Raw genomic sequence first — 17,394 nt, 5'->3', positions numbered from 1 at the left:
TGGATTTTCTTCTTTGTAGAGATAAATAATTTAAAAAATTAACCTACCTCTTGCTCTTCCTGAGTTCCAAGCACACTCACAAAAACTCTGCATATGGTATTGACATGGACTTTTCTTACTTGTACGGCAGATTCATAGCCAGGTGGAACAAACTCCAGAAAATATTGCAGTATATGGCAAAAAGCAGCTTTCAGTTTTTCAGAACTAAGACATATAAACATATCTCCTTCCAACAGTGCACAAAGCTTCTCTAGTAGCATATTCAAATAAACAGGTTCAATATTTTTGTAAGAATCTGCTTCAAAAGGCATCAACGTTTTCACCAACTGTAAGAATGGCTCTCCACAGAGTTCCAGTTCTTCAGTGTCCATTTCAAGTGCTGAATGTAGAATTCCAAAAAAGACTGTGAAGAAAACACTGGCCAGCTGTTCCGGAGGTCCTCCCAAATGAATTAATTTTATTAAAAACTTCATTGCCAAAGCTTTAACTTTTGGACAACCATACTCTAAGAAGGAGCAGCCTATTCCCCAGAGAACAGTATCTTGTCTTACAAAAAATACATCTGCAGCAATATCCATCAGGATAGATAACAATATAACTTCCAGACATTCTACATTGGGCATACCCATCAGGTGTAATGGTGCTAATCTTAAATATCCCACAGTGTCACTTGCATTGCTTGAAAATCTCTTTACAATCACTGGCCATACCAGCACATCTCCCCATAGCTGTTTTTGTGTGTCTCTTTCATGCAGGAAGATTAAATCTTGGAGAAGCTGTAGCAAGTCTTTTGTTAGTATTTCAAAGATGGAACAACTTTTCATTTTAAACAGAAAAAGTAAAGAGCAAATGACATCAGAGATGTTCTTGTGCAATGTGATACAGTTTGGAGTCGCAGCAATTCGGAGAAGTCTTGTTATGATCCAGTTACTAAATTCTAGGGCAATAAAAAAGAAACAGTACACAGAAAACTATTAAGATGAAAGCCAAAGCCTCTTAATAAAAGAATACCTCCTTGAGAGCAAAGTTACTCATCATAAAATAAATGAATAAATAAATAAATACAGTGATGAAATAAAGGAATGTAAGCTTAGTAAGCACAAAGCATTTCTTCAGCAGCAGGTCTTGCTGAATAAGGGGCAAGAAGAAAAAAAAAGACTGATTTTAGAATAGGTTGTTCGAGACATTTTTCTCCATGGCAAAAAAATCTTCAGGCAATACCTATGTTATGGGATAGCTCATCAATATTAGATTAAGCAACAGTGCTGAGTAAGGACAAAGTCTGTTCTGATAAACACCCATTATCATAACTACAAACCAAATTACAAGAAAAGAAGTCTATCGTAAGATTCAGATACATAATAGTGATCTTCTGAATCTCTCTTCTCTACATTTTTGTTTTTTCATATGATCCCATTGGCAAAAATAATTAAATCCTGGAAATACCAGTTTTCAGTACTGACATCTTCAAACTCACCAATGCAATTGCATTCTGTTTCCTCTTGACTTGCATTGACATTTACAAACATAAGGGGAGAAGATTTCATGATATGTTGAATAAAATCTAGTAGCATTACAGAACTTGGCTGTGAATCTGATTTCTTAACGAGTTCCAAAGCAACTTAAAAAAAAAAAAGACAATTCTAAATTAATATTACAGTGAAATCAACTTCTATAATTTTGGTCATATCTAAAACAAGGAAATGATAAATTTACTATATAACACATTATGATATGATATCAAACCTGTATAGCTATCGATTCTGAGAATGCCTTATTACTGAATGAAAAAGATTTTAAGGTTATTGTAAACCCTGTAAAGAACGCCAAAAAGTATAAATAAAAATATAAAATTACTCAGCATATCATCCATTACCACTACATCCATTAATTTAGTATGGTATCTAGCTCTTTGATTACTGAAAAATAGCTAAGAGATAACACTTCAATTTTCAGTTGGTTCTCCCTAGATTCATGATCTAGACAAAAAATTTAAGCATTGTTTACAAAGCTACAAGTTATAGTTTGAATGTAAGCTTACAGAATCAAAGAATTTATAGTGCTGCTATACTGCTCTCTTAAGACAGACAACTGAACACTTCAGAGTTGCCCAGTTTTCACAGACTTACATAAAGAGCACAAGGAGAAAGCTATCTGAAATTTAGATAGAAATTAAGGAAGAAAGTTACATAGTAAAGATAAAATACCTGCATATTTAAAAGCAATACCTAAAACAGTCTGGCTTTTCATTTTTATTCTTTCCTCTCAGGAACAGAAGAGAATTAACAAATATCTGAACAGTAACATAAGTATAATACTTAACATGCTCACTTCACTAGACAAAATGCATCTTACAGAGGCAGCTACATGAAAATATCTCTTGGAAACACTGTATAATAAATATTTTTGTATATATGCAATATATTTATTAAATATTTAAAATGTAATATTTAAGATACATATTAATATAGATATTACAGATTACCTTACACTGAGTCTCCTTAAAGCAAATGTAGAAATAACTCTAAATGCCAGACTTCTACAGTCTATATTTCACAATTAATCAAAATACTGTTAAACTGCTGCAATAATTGGAGCCTTAACACAATTGAAGGACTAATTGCCACCCTAAAATTAAAAGTCAAGGTTTTTACATCTAAGCATTTCAATTCTTGAAGACCTTATGAATATTAGGATTTATAAGCTACATTACTCAATGAGCAATCACTTCGGATAAAAAAAATCTGAGCATTTATAGTCACTTTTTTTTTTTACCGTTATACATTTGTCTCAAGTTATTTCATAGCAAATATTTAAACATGCAGGTTATTAAAAAATAAGACATAAATGGTACTGCACTGAGTACGAATCTTTGTTGAAATGAGTTGTAATTTGGATCTGTGTTGAATTATTTAAAACATACATCAAGTTATCATTTGAGATAGTAGATATGCAATACTTACCCACATCTACATCTGTAAGAATTCTGTCAATGAATTGGCACAGTATTTGTCTTGGTTTCTGAACAACTGTATTGTATTCTTCTGGACTAGCACTACAATTAAAAGCATGACATTTAATCTATTTTAAAATAAAAAATAATTAACATCCATCTCAACAGCACAGCATTAAACACCAAAATGGATCATTTCCTTCTAGAAGTTTTCAAAAATAAATGCCACTAGTTTTCTAGTTTTAGCAACCAGAGTATTTTAAAGCTCTTCTCTTCCCTACTTTTCCTAAGTAAAAAGCTGTATGAAATGCTGAAAGCCATTTAACTTTGTTATGCCATTATATTTGATACACATTACAAACAATTTTGTACAATTCTATTAAGGTCACACACTGCTACAAAACAAAACAGATTTAGTACAGAAAAATTAAATTAAGAGCTTGTTTTCATTTTGGAATTAACAAAGTTATTCCACAGGTCAGCAACAGGTATGCAAGAGGTGCCAGCAGCACTTCTCAGGTGACTAAGATGTCAGTATCTTGGTTATGTCAATAACCAAAATGTCAATGTATATTCACACCTCCATGTCACCCAGTAGTCTAGAATAGAACAAGCTGCAGTCTTGATGGTGCCATAAAACTTTAAAGCCAAACATTTATTCTCTCTACAGATAGAAAAGTTGCACACCCCAGTTGTGAAAAGCTTCTATGCTGCTTTCACCTTAATCTAGAGCATCTTCAGTCAAGTTAGCCAGTCAACGTCAATTTCCCATTTGTGAGAACATGTGTAGTAAATGACTGCAGAACCTAGAAGCTTCAGTTCATCCCACATTATACAACGCAGAGTGCAGACAGGGTAGGGACCGTGAATGGCTCCAGAGAAGCCACAATGGCTGGATGCCTAGCATGCTTGTGAAAACCTTGTACACCCAACTAACACTATAAACAATCCGTTTTTCTTAGAAGCTGAACAACAGCGAACCAAAGTAGTAACTTCCCTGCATTCAACCAATACACCACAGAAGATCAATTCTGCTTAGTAAATTGCCTCAAGAAGCAAAGAATGCAAGCTTCAGCTCCTCCCCACTCCCAACGTAGCATCTGTGTAACGTTATTGGTGCTACTTGCAAGTGAAGATACTTTAACTGCCAGCAAAACCTCGCTGTAAGCAGCACGGAGGACCCCGGCAAACCCCCTTTGGCTTGGAGGAAGGCAGCGCTCCAGGCAGGCAGCGGGAGACAACAGAAGGGCAGAACGAATCGGGCCGAGCCCCAGAGTCCTCATAGAGCGGCAGGGAAGAACCCAGCCCACCAAAACCAGGCCTCCCCCGAAAGTCCCCGCACCTATGAGAGGGGGAGGGAGGGGCCAGGCCAACCCTACCTAGCGAGCTCCCGCAGCGCCGGGATCATGGAGGCCATCTCCAGGCCCTGCTCGGCCATGGCTCCGGCTTTGAACCGCGCCGCCGAGGCGGGAACGGCGGGAACGGAGGGACGGCGGCCGGCAGGGCCCAAACCGCCTCCGTCAAACGCGCGGTGCTCCTCCGCGCCACCCTGCGGCTCTGCCGCGCCTAACAGCCTCGTCCCTAGGCTGCGCCCCGCCGCCCCCAGAGCCTGCCCGGGCTGCCCGCGGCTCCGCTACCCTCAAGCGCCTGAATCCCTGCCGCGCGCCACACTACTGCGGCGCGGTGCTGAACCCCACGCCCCGCATCCCCTCAGGCGGGAGGTGCCCGGCAGTGGCCCCGCCCCTCAGCCCCGCCATTGGCCTCCCGCCCGCCCCGCCTCGACCCGCGGGCAGCAGGTGGCTGTGCTGAGGGAAGGCGGTGGCTGCAGACGAGTAGCGGGGCGGGAGTGTCTTGTGGTGCGGGACTCCGTGCTCACCGCTCCTGACGGCAGCGGCGAGGAGTGCGCGTAAGAGGCTGTTATCCTTTATTCTCAGAGTTGTTACTCGCTCCGCGCGGTTCTTTGAGAGCGGTTCGGTGTCTTGGGATTGCGGGCCCCCGGCACTCCGTGAGTCGCTTGCGGGGCTGCGAGAAGGGCAGCCTCGAGTGGACTTGGGAGGAGCCCCGTCCTTCTCTGCGGGCTGTCCTCGTCCTTCGTGTGGGTGTCAGCTTTGCCCGTTGGGGCTGAAATAAAACCCTTTCGGAGGGTTCTGGTTCTGCTGCCCGCTTGCACTGGGATGTAGCAGAGTCTTGTGTGTGAAAGGGTTTGGGAAATTGTGTGTGTTATGGTTACCATTTGTTACTGATGGATGTCTGTAGGGCACCTATTGCTAATCAACTTTTTCTGTAATAAACAGTAGTTTTTAACTTGAAAAACATATGTAAGCCATTTCATAAAGCTCTTCTGATGATGTTTCTGAGGTGGCTAACATAAGATGGACCTATTTGGAATGCTTTAAGAAACTTTATGGAGTGTATTTGAGTTTTGTTTTCCAACAAATATTTTTTCTTTGTAAGGTTCCAAGAGCCTTCTGGGAGCAGTTGCTAGCTAGGAAGCAAATGCTCCACAGCTGTGTGTGCTCTGGTAAGAGGAACTGTGATGGCCTAGGAGAACTGAGCATGTCTGGGTTTTATTGCTGGTTTTATTCAGAACCAAGGGTTTCCTACCAAGTTCAAATAAGAAAAACTTTGTATTGAAACTGAAGACAGCTTTCTGAATAGCAACTTCCAAGTTTGAGACAGCAATGACATGAAGAAAGGTGTGAACTGCAGTGCTTCTTAATTTGATGAATAAAATCCCAGTGATATTATAGCTGATAAACTTAGGAAAGATAGCAGGGTGCCTGTTGGGTTTGTAGAGGAGCCTGAGTGGGGTATATTTCTTCAGATTTAAATCTAAAGAAATAATATGATACGCTTATTGAATTATATATTGACATGTATTTGTTTATAAAGCATAATTTGGGTACGTGTGGTGCTTAATGAAAAAGCTAGAAGTCCGTTTGTCTTTAAGTGTTCTAAGTTGTCTGTGGGATCTCACTAATTGTATTGTGACAGCGTTTCTATTTGTCATAGGTAGAATGCTATATAAATTAATCGTGCAGTTTCTTCAAGCATTTACCAAAGTGGTAATTCAGACTTCTTTCTTCCCAGTTGCAGTAAGTACTCGACAGTTCCCTAAAGAGAAATATCTATTTCTCACCTCACTGGAGCGAGTCTGGGAGCTTTTGCTTATTCCCAGTTGCAAAGCTCCATTGGCTGCTTTCTGAGAGATATTGCCAACTTTCTCCTGACTTTTTGTGGACACTGGAGAGTCTTATAGGACAGACTCTATTGTGTTGTAAAGATGTAAGAAGTCTTCTGGGTGCACTCAATGAAATACTCTGCTGGGTATTAGCATAACCTAGTAATCTTCAACCCTCTAAACACTCAACCTTCCTCCTCACTTTGCTGGATGCACAGCGAGTAGCTCAATAAACTCTTAATTTATCTTCCTTATCCCATTATTTCATGGTGCTTACATTGTCTTTACTCTCAGGAGAAGTCAAAAGTGTTGTTCTTTTTTTTTTTTTCTTTTTTTTTTTTTTTTCCCAGCAGCAGAATGACTTCTATTGAAAACAGTGTGCTTTTTAGACCGTTCTGTGCCTTCTCTTCCAATCTGGCATTCATGTTGGTGAAATGAGCCTTAGGTGTGCTGAGCTCACAGCTTGCAGAACTCAGGGAATCCATGCAGGAAGGCAGAGTTGAGTACTGAACTAGTGTGTGTGACACTGACAGGCTTCATGCCTGGCTGACTTCCCCTCACCCTTGGACTACCCAGTCACTTTTTAGTTGCATGGTACTTCCACGCCCAGGCTTCTTTTTGGCTTTCGTTTTCAATTTATCAGGTACTTCTATAGGTCACTGCAGCCTCTTAGCTTAAGACACCAAGTGCTGCTGGCTTTGCCTTGGAGCAGCTGATCCTAGAGCACAGAAGCATGTTCACTGCACTTTCATTACCTCTGTTAACCAAATTCTGATGTAGATTTACAGTTCATATTTGGGCTCATCTCTGTGGATGTACGAGATGTTTCTCTTGTTATAGGGATTGCAGTTAAATCTCAACTGTCTCTTGCAGGCAGATATAAGTGATTATATTAAGACTTTTAAACACCTACACATATTTAATGCTGCCTACATGAATTGTGAAACTTGACCACTACACAGGCTGTGCTTGATGGTCAAGGGAAACGTGGCAAGCTGTGCACTGAGTTCCTCTTGAGCTGGGCTGAGTAGTTTTGTGCGATATCAAAGTGTGCTTATGGCTTATCACATGTGTGGCTGCTGTAATTGCACCTGACTGTATAATTACTTGAAGGCAGATTTCCATATATAGTCATGGAGATGGTTGTCAGAGTGGATGGCTGACCTTTGAACGTATTGCCTTGTTTCTGCACACTATGATAATGAGTATTCTGGAAAGCTCTGCTTGTAGTATGTGCCTGTGCTGGACAATCAACTTGTCTAGAGTGAAGAGGTACAGGTTAGAAGTATATCCAGGCCTCAATATTACTGTGACAACTTTTATTTTAAAAAAGAATTACAATAGCAAGTGCTGCTAAAGACACGGCAGGACAGATCCTAGTCCTGCAAGCATTTCTTGTGGTGTGCAGAAATGTCCTTATGTAATTAAGACTGTTAGTGTAGCAAAATTAAACACTGATGTAATTTGGAGAGAATATGTTAGATGATATATTCTTTGGTAATTTGTCATATAACAAAGCAGCAATGACTGAGCTTTTCCATTGTATGCAAACACCACCACTACTACAAGCTAGCAACTGTGAGGAAACTCATGGGGATGCGTTTATTTCTGTACCAGTGTTAGAACACTGAGACTTTAGGATCTGATAGTTGTTGAATGAAAGCAAGATGTTTGGAATTCGCTTCTGGAGGGCAAAATTTGCAGAATCTTAAACACCACTTAAAAAAACAAACCACAACAACAAAACCCAGAATGAGAGAATGTAACTGCTGTAATAATTTCTTGGGAGTTATTTTTTCCATAGTTTAACTGTCTGTGCAAATTAATTTTTTTAAATACGTAGCTGTAATAATGCTTAAAAGTACTTTAATGTGCAAAAATCTGTATTAAACATGTTAGGAGGCAACTGCAGTGCAGTAACTTAAAGTGTAATTTAAACTAAATTTGTATGAGAGGACTGACACTCAGCAGTACTGTGGACGGCTTTGGTCAACTTTCAGCAATTACTTTTCCATAACTTAGTACAGAAACGAACAAAATAGAGGATGGGGGAAGGGGAGTCGCCCTTCTTCACTTTAACTGTCTTTATTATTTTTCAAGTCAAATAACTGATGCCTGTGTATCTTGGAACACTGTTCCTTTTGGAGAGGCTTATGTGTCTTGCTGAATAATGTAGTACTTAGAGTTCTTGCTGCTCTGCGGAGATTGGGTCAACAGAATGGACAAGAATTTGGCAGCATGTAATACGGAAACATGTAAACTAAAAAGGTGGTACCAGTTACCCTTACATTCACTTCTTCATGTAAACTTAAAATGTGTAATATTTAGTTGCCTCCTGTTTTACTGCAGTTAACTAAAATGTTTTCATAGCATACACCAAAATGTGTGGAATGCTTTATTTCTGTGATAATTTTCCCAAGGAAACTCTAAAAAAATCAGTAGGTCTTCATAAATGGATTTAACAAATGTAGAACAGAGTATGGTGAGTAAAAGGATCTGATCCCAGCAAACAGGATTATTACTGCAGAAGGCTCTAATGTGCTGTGCTGGGCAATAAGGAAATAATTGATGGTAAATGTAGTGCTGGAACTGATACTTAGCTAAGTGACTCCAGCTGCTATAGCTAAGCAGTACCTCTCATCTGAAAATTACTTTTGAAGGTATTTTGTGTTGGATGCCATGCCAAGGCTGAAAATAGTCCATGATATTCAGTGAATGAACAGTTGACTGATGGTTGCAATGTGGTATGCAAAGGGTATAAACAGGAAACCCAACAAGCTATGGTTAGTCAGACCAAGTTGAATAGGATCAAGGGTTCTAGGTTACTGATAAAACCAGTTCTGCATTGCAGTCATGTCTTATCACTTATTAAAGAGTATTTAATCATCACTGCAGCTTTGCATTTAAAGAACGGATGCAGTATTAAATGGCAAGGGTGACTTCTCTGTTATCCAGTGGATTGCATTTGTGATAAAATGGCTAATTACATGACTCCAGCTTTGATTCATACTAAATGTCAATTAGGACCTCGTTACGTACCTCATTATTTGTTTCATTTCTTCTAGATGTAAATTAGTAGATTAATTTCTGGGTGGTTTTGGACATGTGTGCTTAACTATTGCTGGTAACAGAGGTTTCTGAGAAGAATTAAGGCAGTACCTCACAGCAGCTCATCAGTGAGGCTGGTATTGCTCAGCTTCAGAAAATAAATAATGCATAAAGCAGATTGTGTGCTTGTACGTGCATGCTTTTGGTGGAGAAGGGATTATCAACCACTTATGGGGTTCCCTTGGAGATATGTTGTTAATAACAATAGATAGTAGCAAAAAAGAAAGTGCTGAATCCAGTATAATCCAATTTTATTTGCTGAAAATGTATTCATCTTTTCATTTTGTTAATAATCCTTCATACGTTTCAGAACGTTCTGTTAAAAATTATCGGTATAGAGTTAATGCTTGCATCTTGTTCTCAGAGGGAAGCAGATTTTAGGCTAAACGAGATTTGACATGAACAACAAACTTGCATTCATCTTTTTGCATGTGTGTCATGCTCTTACTCTTTTTATCACCAAATAATACTGATGGATCAGTAACGTTTCTGCTCAGTGTATTTTTTTAGTTGTCTTGTGTTTACTAAGTAAATTAAGATCAAGGCACTTAAACTGAGGAGGATTAATCCCCATCAACTAATCCTTTCCCAACAAACTAAGCATATGTTGCACAAGCAGTTGGGTGCTGCTGTAGTCTGTGCTCCCCCAGAAATGCTTGGTCAGTTGTTGCTAAGAGTGGTACTGAGAGGCTTCCAGCTGGAAGGCTTCTCCCTCAGTATATGAATGAGAAGTAATAAAAGTAAATATTTCTGTGCCATGTTTAGCAATTTAAAAATAGGATTTAAGGATAGATTGCCATTTAATGTTGCAGTATTAATTTGGGGGAGCTTAAAAAGAAAAAAAGAGTTATTGTCACGAGCCCATGCTGCGCAATGTGTCAGTGAACAACATGATAGGCTTGTACGGCTTTTGTGAGGGTCAAGAGGAGGAGAAGCTGCTCAGTGCAGACTTACAGCTAATTTAAAATCCTGAGTATTTGCTTATTTAGCTAAAATATGGGTTAAAAAAAAAAAGTTATCTTGAAAGCTTTATTCTAGAGATGTGTTTTGTAAAAGAACTGGTGACGAGACAATGCATCTGAGAGCTGATCACAATTAAGTTTTAGCTACTATTTTTGTTTCTGAAGGTGTAGAAATTTGCTTTCCATGTGCTAACAAAAATGTTGCAATAAAAGAAATGCTAAATATTTTACTTGGAAAGCATCAATCGCTGTTTGAAAAGACTGAAGCACTTTCTGACAGTTTTTGGAAAACAGTGCAGCATTCAGTTGTTACTGCTGGATGTAATTTAAAATGCCTAACCACCTAATTATGAATACATAGATGGGTGTTAATTTTGTATTCTGTTTTATGAGGTAAATGGTGCATGCTTAAAGGTTTGCAAAGGCTTTTATCTGTCTATTATCTGTGTCCTACATTAAACTGGGATGGAGAAGGTGTTAGAATTTTTCTTGTTCCTGTTGGATTCCCACAGAGCCTGTTGCCTTATCAGCCTTGGGTTAATGTAGGCTCCTACGTGATACCCTAAGGGATTTCCAAGTCAGAAGCGAACTTTCTTCTGTATTACAGAAATACAAACCAAATACCAAGAGGAAAGCCCTAGAAATAAGGTTAGAGGAAAGCTCAGAGGAAAATCGGTGTCCTACCAATACCAACCTTTTCCTTTCTCAAATACCCATCCTAGCAAAACTGGCCAGGTTGGAAAAGCACTCTTAATCCTCAGAAGTGGATAGGTATCTTGTAAAAAAAAATGTCAAGCAATTGTTTTGGAATACAGATGTATCTTGTAGTTAAGTTTATTCAACTTGGGTTACAGGTAGGTGCTTGGGAGTGTTTGCTTATTGCCAGCCCAAACTATTAAAAACAATTGGAGAATTTGTCTAATCCCAAGGAAAAGAAGTTATTGCCTGAGCATCAGAAATTATTTTTTATTCTTAAATCAGATCTCTTCTAACCATATGATCTTATGGCTTTGGTTCTGAACAGTTTAGTTACAAGTACTTTGCAGAGAAATATCTTTCTTTTTCTCTTCCAAATGTTATTTGAAATGCCCATTGCACGTTTTCTTCTGGCCTAATTAAGAGCAACAGTAAGAGTGAACAAACTTTGTGTGCTTTGGATACTCTTCTAGTTTACAAGCTAAGACAAAACTCTGTTCAGTTCTGGTCACTCCCATTTACTGCTTTGCTCCTTTTATCCCCTGCACTTCAGCTGCAGAGCTCTGTAAGAGCTCACAGATGGGCAGCACTTACACATCCATGTTGTCTGCAGCAACTGGGAGGCTTTAAGTGGCTGCTGGTTGCTCTTACCACGTTCTGTGGAAGGCCCTCCTTTTCTCTCCAGCTTGGCCAATGAAGAAGGAAAAGCAAAAATAACCTATGAATTTTCCATGACAGAAAATCCTGGCGTGGCTGTGGTGTAGTAGCTGATCAGTCTAATCTTCTAATAATCTTTTGAACCATGTAGAGTTGAACAAGGGATTAGCAGGTAATAGAGAGCTGTTTTGCCCTCTTACAATTAATGAAATCTTAAAATGCTCTAGAAACACAGAACAGTTTGGTGCTGTTTAGTGACTGCAATTAACTGGCATCTAAAACATATCGGGATGGAGATGGAATTGCTGAGGAGAATGAATATGCATTTGTTGTTACTGTTAGTGATCTTCACATGATTAACTTCTGGGGTGACCTTAAGACTAAGTTCATTAGTGAGAGTTAGCCAGCATCTCTCTTCTGGGTTTTTGGTATTTGTAGCAGCTGAGGGGTTCTGCTGCAGAGCCTGGCACACACTGACAGATAAATTCGGTGGCTTTCTATAGGGTGCTGCAGCTGTGTTTCTCCTTCTGCCTCTTGGGCTGTTTGTTCATTGGTAGATTTGTTCATAATTTTGCCTTATAAGTTAGGTGCTAACTCAATGTTATTTTAACACTCAGAGAAGAGAAAAATGATCCATAATATTCCAGCTGACCTGAGAAAAAGATGTGTTGCTTTAAGTTATGATTAGTGGAGAAGAAGAAATTGCTAAATTACAATGAGTATCTTTTATTTCACCTCTTAAACAGCACCAAGTCTTGAAGAGGCAGAGGCTTGGGAACACTGGCAGCCTTGTAAGAGACATCGTGAAATATTACAAGATTAAACAGCTGAAGGTGAGTACACATTGACTGTAGCTATTGGAATGCAAAACCCATCAAACTCTGACAAACTGAGGTGTGTATTGTAGGAAACTGGAGCATAATATTAGTAAAAGGAATTTGCTTGTGAAACTGAAGGTGACAATTGCTGTGCTAGACGCTGGTACCTAGAACAGAAAAACTGCTAATTGTTACATTTCAATGTTTCTGACTGCCGTTACTTCCTTACTATAAATGCTGGCCATCGTGCTGAACTTGCAACTGATTTGCCTATAGCAGTGCTATCTCTTTCAGAAGGGTAATGCTTTAATAGTAATTTAAAGGGAGACCACAAGACTGAGTCAGTAACTTCCAGATTATTATCAGTTCTCATATTTTGATGGAGTTCTTCAGTACTCCACTCATTTCCATGGAATGAGCCTCTTGTCAATACATGGTGAGTTCTGAGCGCCGGTTTGGCTGCCTGCATAGGCAAAGGTCTTACCAATATAATTATTTCAGTAAGAATTTCAGCTTTTGTTTCCTAGACAAGATGTGTATTGCAGAGTATTTATGCAGAAATTTTCTACAAAATACTGCTGTTTTTATTGATAATTTTAGTCCCATGTAAGCAAAAGCTGTGTGTAAACCTAGCCAGAAAAGAAGAGATTAAGTATCACTAATGGGTGTGTGTTTTAACTCTCTTCCTTTTGCTGTTGTAAACTTGATACGTAATGTCAGCCTAAGCACAAAAGAATACCTTCTGGATGGAGTGCCTGAATTATCTTGCTTTGTTAGCATGGCCTTTCCATTTTTACTTCAGTGAGGTTTGCTTCAGGGAATTGTAACAGTTAAATCAAATTTGAATTTTTAAAATGTATGTCTGTTTATCAGAGCTGTGAATGGCAATCAAATGGACTTAATCATAAACTGTTTCCTATTTTTTTGCCAAATTTTCTCTGTGTTGATGATAGGTACTTTGCATATAACATGCATTTGCATGGAAAAGCTGCTGTGCTACTTTGATGCATCTTGTCAAAGTGTCCATGCTGGTCAGTGTGTGGATTTGCACCCAGTGCTGTGGAACTGTGTTGCTTGCTCAGCCCACCGTGTTTTCTTGCTCTGGTGGCACCACCTGAGGTACCAGTTTCCCTCTCCAAGGGTCATTTTTGCCTCTCTGATAAGTACTGCAGCTTTTTTTTTTTTTTTTCTCCCTTCTGTTGGGTGTACTTTCTGAGTCCTCGGCACAGCCCCTGTTCTCCCTGGTTAGCAGAGGATTGCAGATGTTCTTACCACATGCTGTGTCATTTTGTTAATCTCCTAATTAGGAAGTATGATCTTTGCCAATTCTGGCCTTCAGGAGATGTGCATTTGCCTGGTGGATTACTGGGTGCGTGCTCTGAGAAGTGCTGTGCATGCAGAGATGTTCACATGGTGGAAGACAGTGAGTGCAGGGATGAGGTCAGTGAGGTAAGACGAAGTGCAGGGGGAGATGGAGAGGTGTAGTGACTGAGGCCTGGCATGTCTGCATGCTGCTATCCAGGTGAACAGTCAGTGTGGGACACAGGTTTCAGTAATAAAGTAGTTTTTGGAGACAGTCCAATGATCTATCTATGTGGTGGATGATATCACAGGAGATAACAGTGAAAGTTATATGAACTGCAATGATATATTAAATTGGTTGAACTTCTTCTAAGAGATGTATGTGTTTTCTGTTCAGGAATCAGTCTAATGCTTCCCTGAACCAGTGTAAATATGACTGTAGTTATGCTCTGTAAACAGTTTAATGGTGGTGCTGATAGTGAGGCAGTTTCTTCCACCAAGTCACCTTAATCTTCTTTGACCCACATGCAAACTGTTACTGCCCTGCTAATTAACTTGAAGCTAGCTCTGCAGTCATGGATTACTTTAAATACAGCCGTTGCCACCTGTAAAATACAAAAACAAGTTCTTGGCTTTATAAACAGCACCTTTAAATGTTTAATTTGTATTTTAAAAAAGCAAACCTTCATACTCTTGGGTAAAAAGATGAGCTAAATGGGGGGTAGCTCCACTTCTGCCAATGTTATTTTGAGTTACAGTGGGCAGAATTGGCTGTTTTCCCGTGACTCCTTAACAAGAGGATGCTCTTTTACATAAGCTCCCATTTGCTGAAGGATTTCCCTAGTCCCAGTTTTCTAGATGCAATTTTTGCCCATTCTTCCCTGTCCCTTTTTGTAGTTGTGGCATGCAGATCTTATTAATGGGTGCAAGAGTGTCTTATCTGAAAATCCTAATATCTATTTTAAAATGCAATATTGAGTGTCGCTGTGGTTTTTCCATGTATACAATGAACTGTGTATAACTGAAGCCTTGAGATACATTTGTGTTTTCACTAAAAATGGCATATCCGTAGCAGCAGTAAATAAGAGCTGATTCCTTTCCTCTTGTGAGGGAAAGAAAGGGAAGATCACTAGAAATAAATAGCCTAAACACTTTTTTTTTTTTTTTCCAGTAGTTTGAGATTTATTTATTATGTGATTGTCAGAGATTCTGAAAATCGGCAAATTCAGCTGATAGCAGTTGTAGTTGCTGGTATTCCCAAGCCTGAACAACTTGTCCTTAGTAACTCTGGTACTTCTGTTGTGGGTGATACCTGATCAGGTGCATTGTGATCCTCTGGAAAACGTTCCCTAAGCGTGTGTGGCAGTAACTGATCTTTGGACCAACTGTGAGGCTCAGATAGGGTGTTTCAGAGCTTGAAGCTGTACACCAGGGGCAGAGTTTTGTATCTGGTAAACCACGAAGACCTTGCGTATCTCTAACTCAGTGTCCATATTTCTGTCTGGAATAGAAGAATCAAATGTCTTAAGGGCAGAATAGAGCTATCCTTTTCTTCTGCAAATTCTAGCAATTCTGTTCTTGTTTATTTTATTTCATTTTCTTGAGAACACAAGCTTGTTTTATAAGACCTAAAAATATTCTTAGTGAAAGCAGTATCTTACTAGTGGATACTATGTTATTGCTATGTTTTGCTATGTTTATGTGAAATAGGAAGTCCTTATATCTTCTGTATCTGTTTCCTAATCAAATATTTATGTTGTTGAGGAATGAAGCAAACGTAAAAATATTTGAAACTGAGCATGAGAGAAGCTTAGATAACACAAAAGGTAACTGAGATTTATGGTTTGAATGCATTTAAATTCCCCCAGTGCTTTCATTTTCCTCATGTACGTGTTTTGTCCTAGCAAAACCTGGATACTGTGTGCCTGCTGAAGCTAATGAACTTTCACCAAGACAAAGGTTATGTCTAATAAATCTCAGATGCCACTTCAGCAGTCACTGTGTCCAACCTTTAGTTTGGATCAGAGTTCTTTCAGTTTAACCATGTCAGAGATAGTGTGGAATTTATTTTGATGTCCCTTCATTTGTTGTTTATTATAACACAGCTGTTGAGTGTTTTGTTAGATACTGTACCCTGATTCTCTCCATTCTAATTTATTGAAAAGCTGATGTATTTGTATTACATGCGACATGCAGACAGCTGAGAATTCATAATCTGGACACATTAATAAAATAAAATGTGAAGTGCAGTTCCTGTATCTTCTCAGAACTGTGATTTTGCTTCAGGTGAGAGGATGTCTTGTTTTGGAAGACAATCTATTTCTGTATCTGAAAAAGAGAAGTATTGTCTCTTTTCAAAGGACCTATGGAAAAATCTTTTATTTTTTTTTTAATTTCCTGTCAATACTGACACACTCATGATTTCTAAGTACCAAACAAAAACTCCTTGTTTGCTTAGAAGCAAAGTTGTACACAACTATCTTTTTTCATGACCTGGAGATGGTAGGGAGCTCAGGATGCACTCCATTGCAAATACACAGATTCAGCTTCCTTCCTGTTCTGTGCTACTTGTACTCTTACAGAAACTAGCATGTTCTCAATGATTGCATTTTATAAACATGAAGAAATACTGTTACCAATTAATGTTAGCATCAGAAAATCCTTGTTAATGTGCACACAACTCTGTGGGGCCAGAGGTGTTGATCTGTATTATTTCAGTATCCCAGTTTCACAGAGTTTAGATTTCTGTTGAGGGTGATGTGCTCATTAAAAGCACAGTTTGCTGTAATTAAGCAGTTGATGTGAGGAAAAGCGAAGTGTTGATCTGTGGGCTGTTGTGAGACTGCACAGGCTGGGGATTGCCTCCCTGCTCAGCGTGGAGCCTTTGAAGCTAGAGAGGCAGGTGTGCAGAGCAGTGGCAGAGGGCATTTCTGCTTGCCATCCTCTGTTCTGCACTGCAGCATGCTTACTGCAGGTGAAATGAAGGAGTACAGCCTCAAGGAAACCTTGACGCAGCATGCTGAAGCAGGAATTTTAAGGAGTTTTATGTATCAGACTGCATCTGGGCTAGTGTTGGATGAGCAGATGTTGCTTGGCCTGTGGGTATGAAGTAGGCACATCTCAAGCCCCTGTTCCAGAACACAGAGGGGATAAAATGCTTCCAGTTTTTTGCTGAGTGCAGGTGAAACCTGTCAGACTTGTAGGAAAACATCCAAAGCAGAACAGATCACTCATGGCCTGAGACAATCTGTTTGGGCAAATTCAGCTCAAACTGTTCGTGTAGCTAAACTGCAAGCACCCAAAGGTTTCCAGAACATTTCAGGAAAAACGTTTCTGTGAGCTCAGTGTGCAATAGCATTGTTTCAGAACAGCTTTTTCAGAGGTGGTCCTTCTGGCACAGGTAAGTTTTCCACTGATGTTTTTTATCATGGCTGACTGCAGCGATACAAAGCCCAGGCAGGCTGAGATCGTGTTGAATGATGTATGTGAAGGAAACAGGGTGAAAGTGATAGCATGGATGAATGTGCATGGCTGCTCTGTGCACTCAGCAGCCAAAGGAAGCCGGAGTTTTGGCTGCAAACTAAAAATATCTGCTTTGTAATAAACTGTTCTTCATCCTGATTTAAGTCTCAAAAAATTATTCTGCTAAGTGAAATTATTTTTTATTTATTTCTATATTAATTGAATTCACATATATTTACAGTAATTACTAAATGC

The 17,394-nt window shown here is 39.3% G+C and overlaps 2 protein-coding genes across 3 annotated transcripts in view; one reads left to right on the top strand and one right to left on the bottom strand.

Annotated features, from left to right (window-relative positions):
* The window catches only part of ATR (ATR serine/threonine kinase), a 36,700-nt gene extending 32,285 nt beyond the window's left edge, over nt 1-4,415 (bottom strand). The window contains exons 1-4 of one of the 2 annotated variants that reach the window (XM_042878462.1): nt 4,333-4,415; nt 2,964-3,055; nt 1,478-1,621; nt 48-937 (exon numbers count right to left, since the gene is read on the bottom strand). In XM_042878462.1, coding sequence (XP_042734396.1) covers nt 48-937; nt 1,478-1,621; nt 2,964-3,055; nt 4,333-4,391 — 1,185 coding nt within the window. In that variant the 5' untranslated portion in view covers nt 4,392-4,415. Of the gene's footprint in view, nt 1-47; nt 938-1,477; nt 1,622-2,963; nt 3,056-4,332 lie in introns of those variants that run through there. The other variant, XM_042878463.1, reaches the window with a different exon arrangement.
* A 334-nt stretch (nt 4,416-4,749) lies between these two features.
* PLS1 (plastin 1) overlaps nt 4,750-17,394 on the top strand; it is a 38,445-nt gene continuing 25,800 nt past the window's right edge. Inside the window, exons 1-2 of the mRNA XM_042878317.1 lie at nt 4,750-4,859; nt 12,304-12,390. The gene's annotated coding sequence lies outside the window, so the exon portion shown is untranslated. The remainder of the gene's footprint in view (nt 4,860-12,303; nt 12,391-17,394) is intronic.

Source organism: Lagopus leucura, unplaced genomic scaffold (genome assembly GCF_019238085.1).
Source record: "Lagopus leucura isolate 7727_CA_CO unplaced genomic scaffold, USGS_WTPT01 Super-Scaffold_100021, whole genome shotgun sequence".
Lineage (NCBI taxonomy): Eukaryota > Metazoa > Chordata > Aves > Galliformes > Phasianidae > Lagopus > Lagopus leucura.
This window is presented reverse-complemented; position numbering and strand designations above follow the sequence as displayed.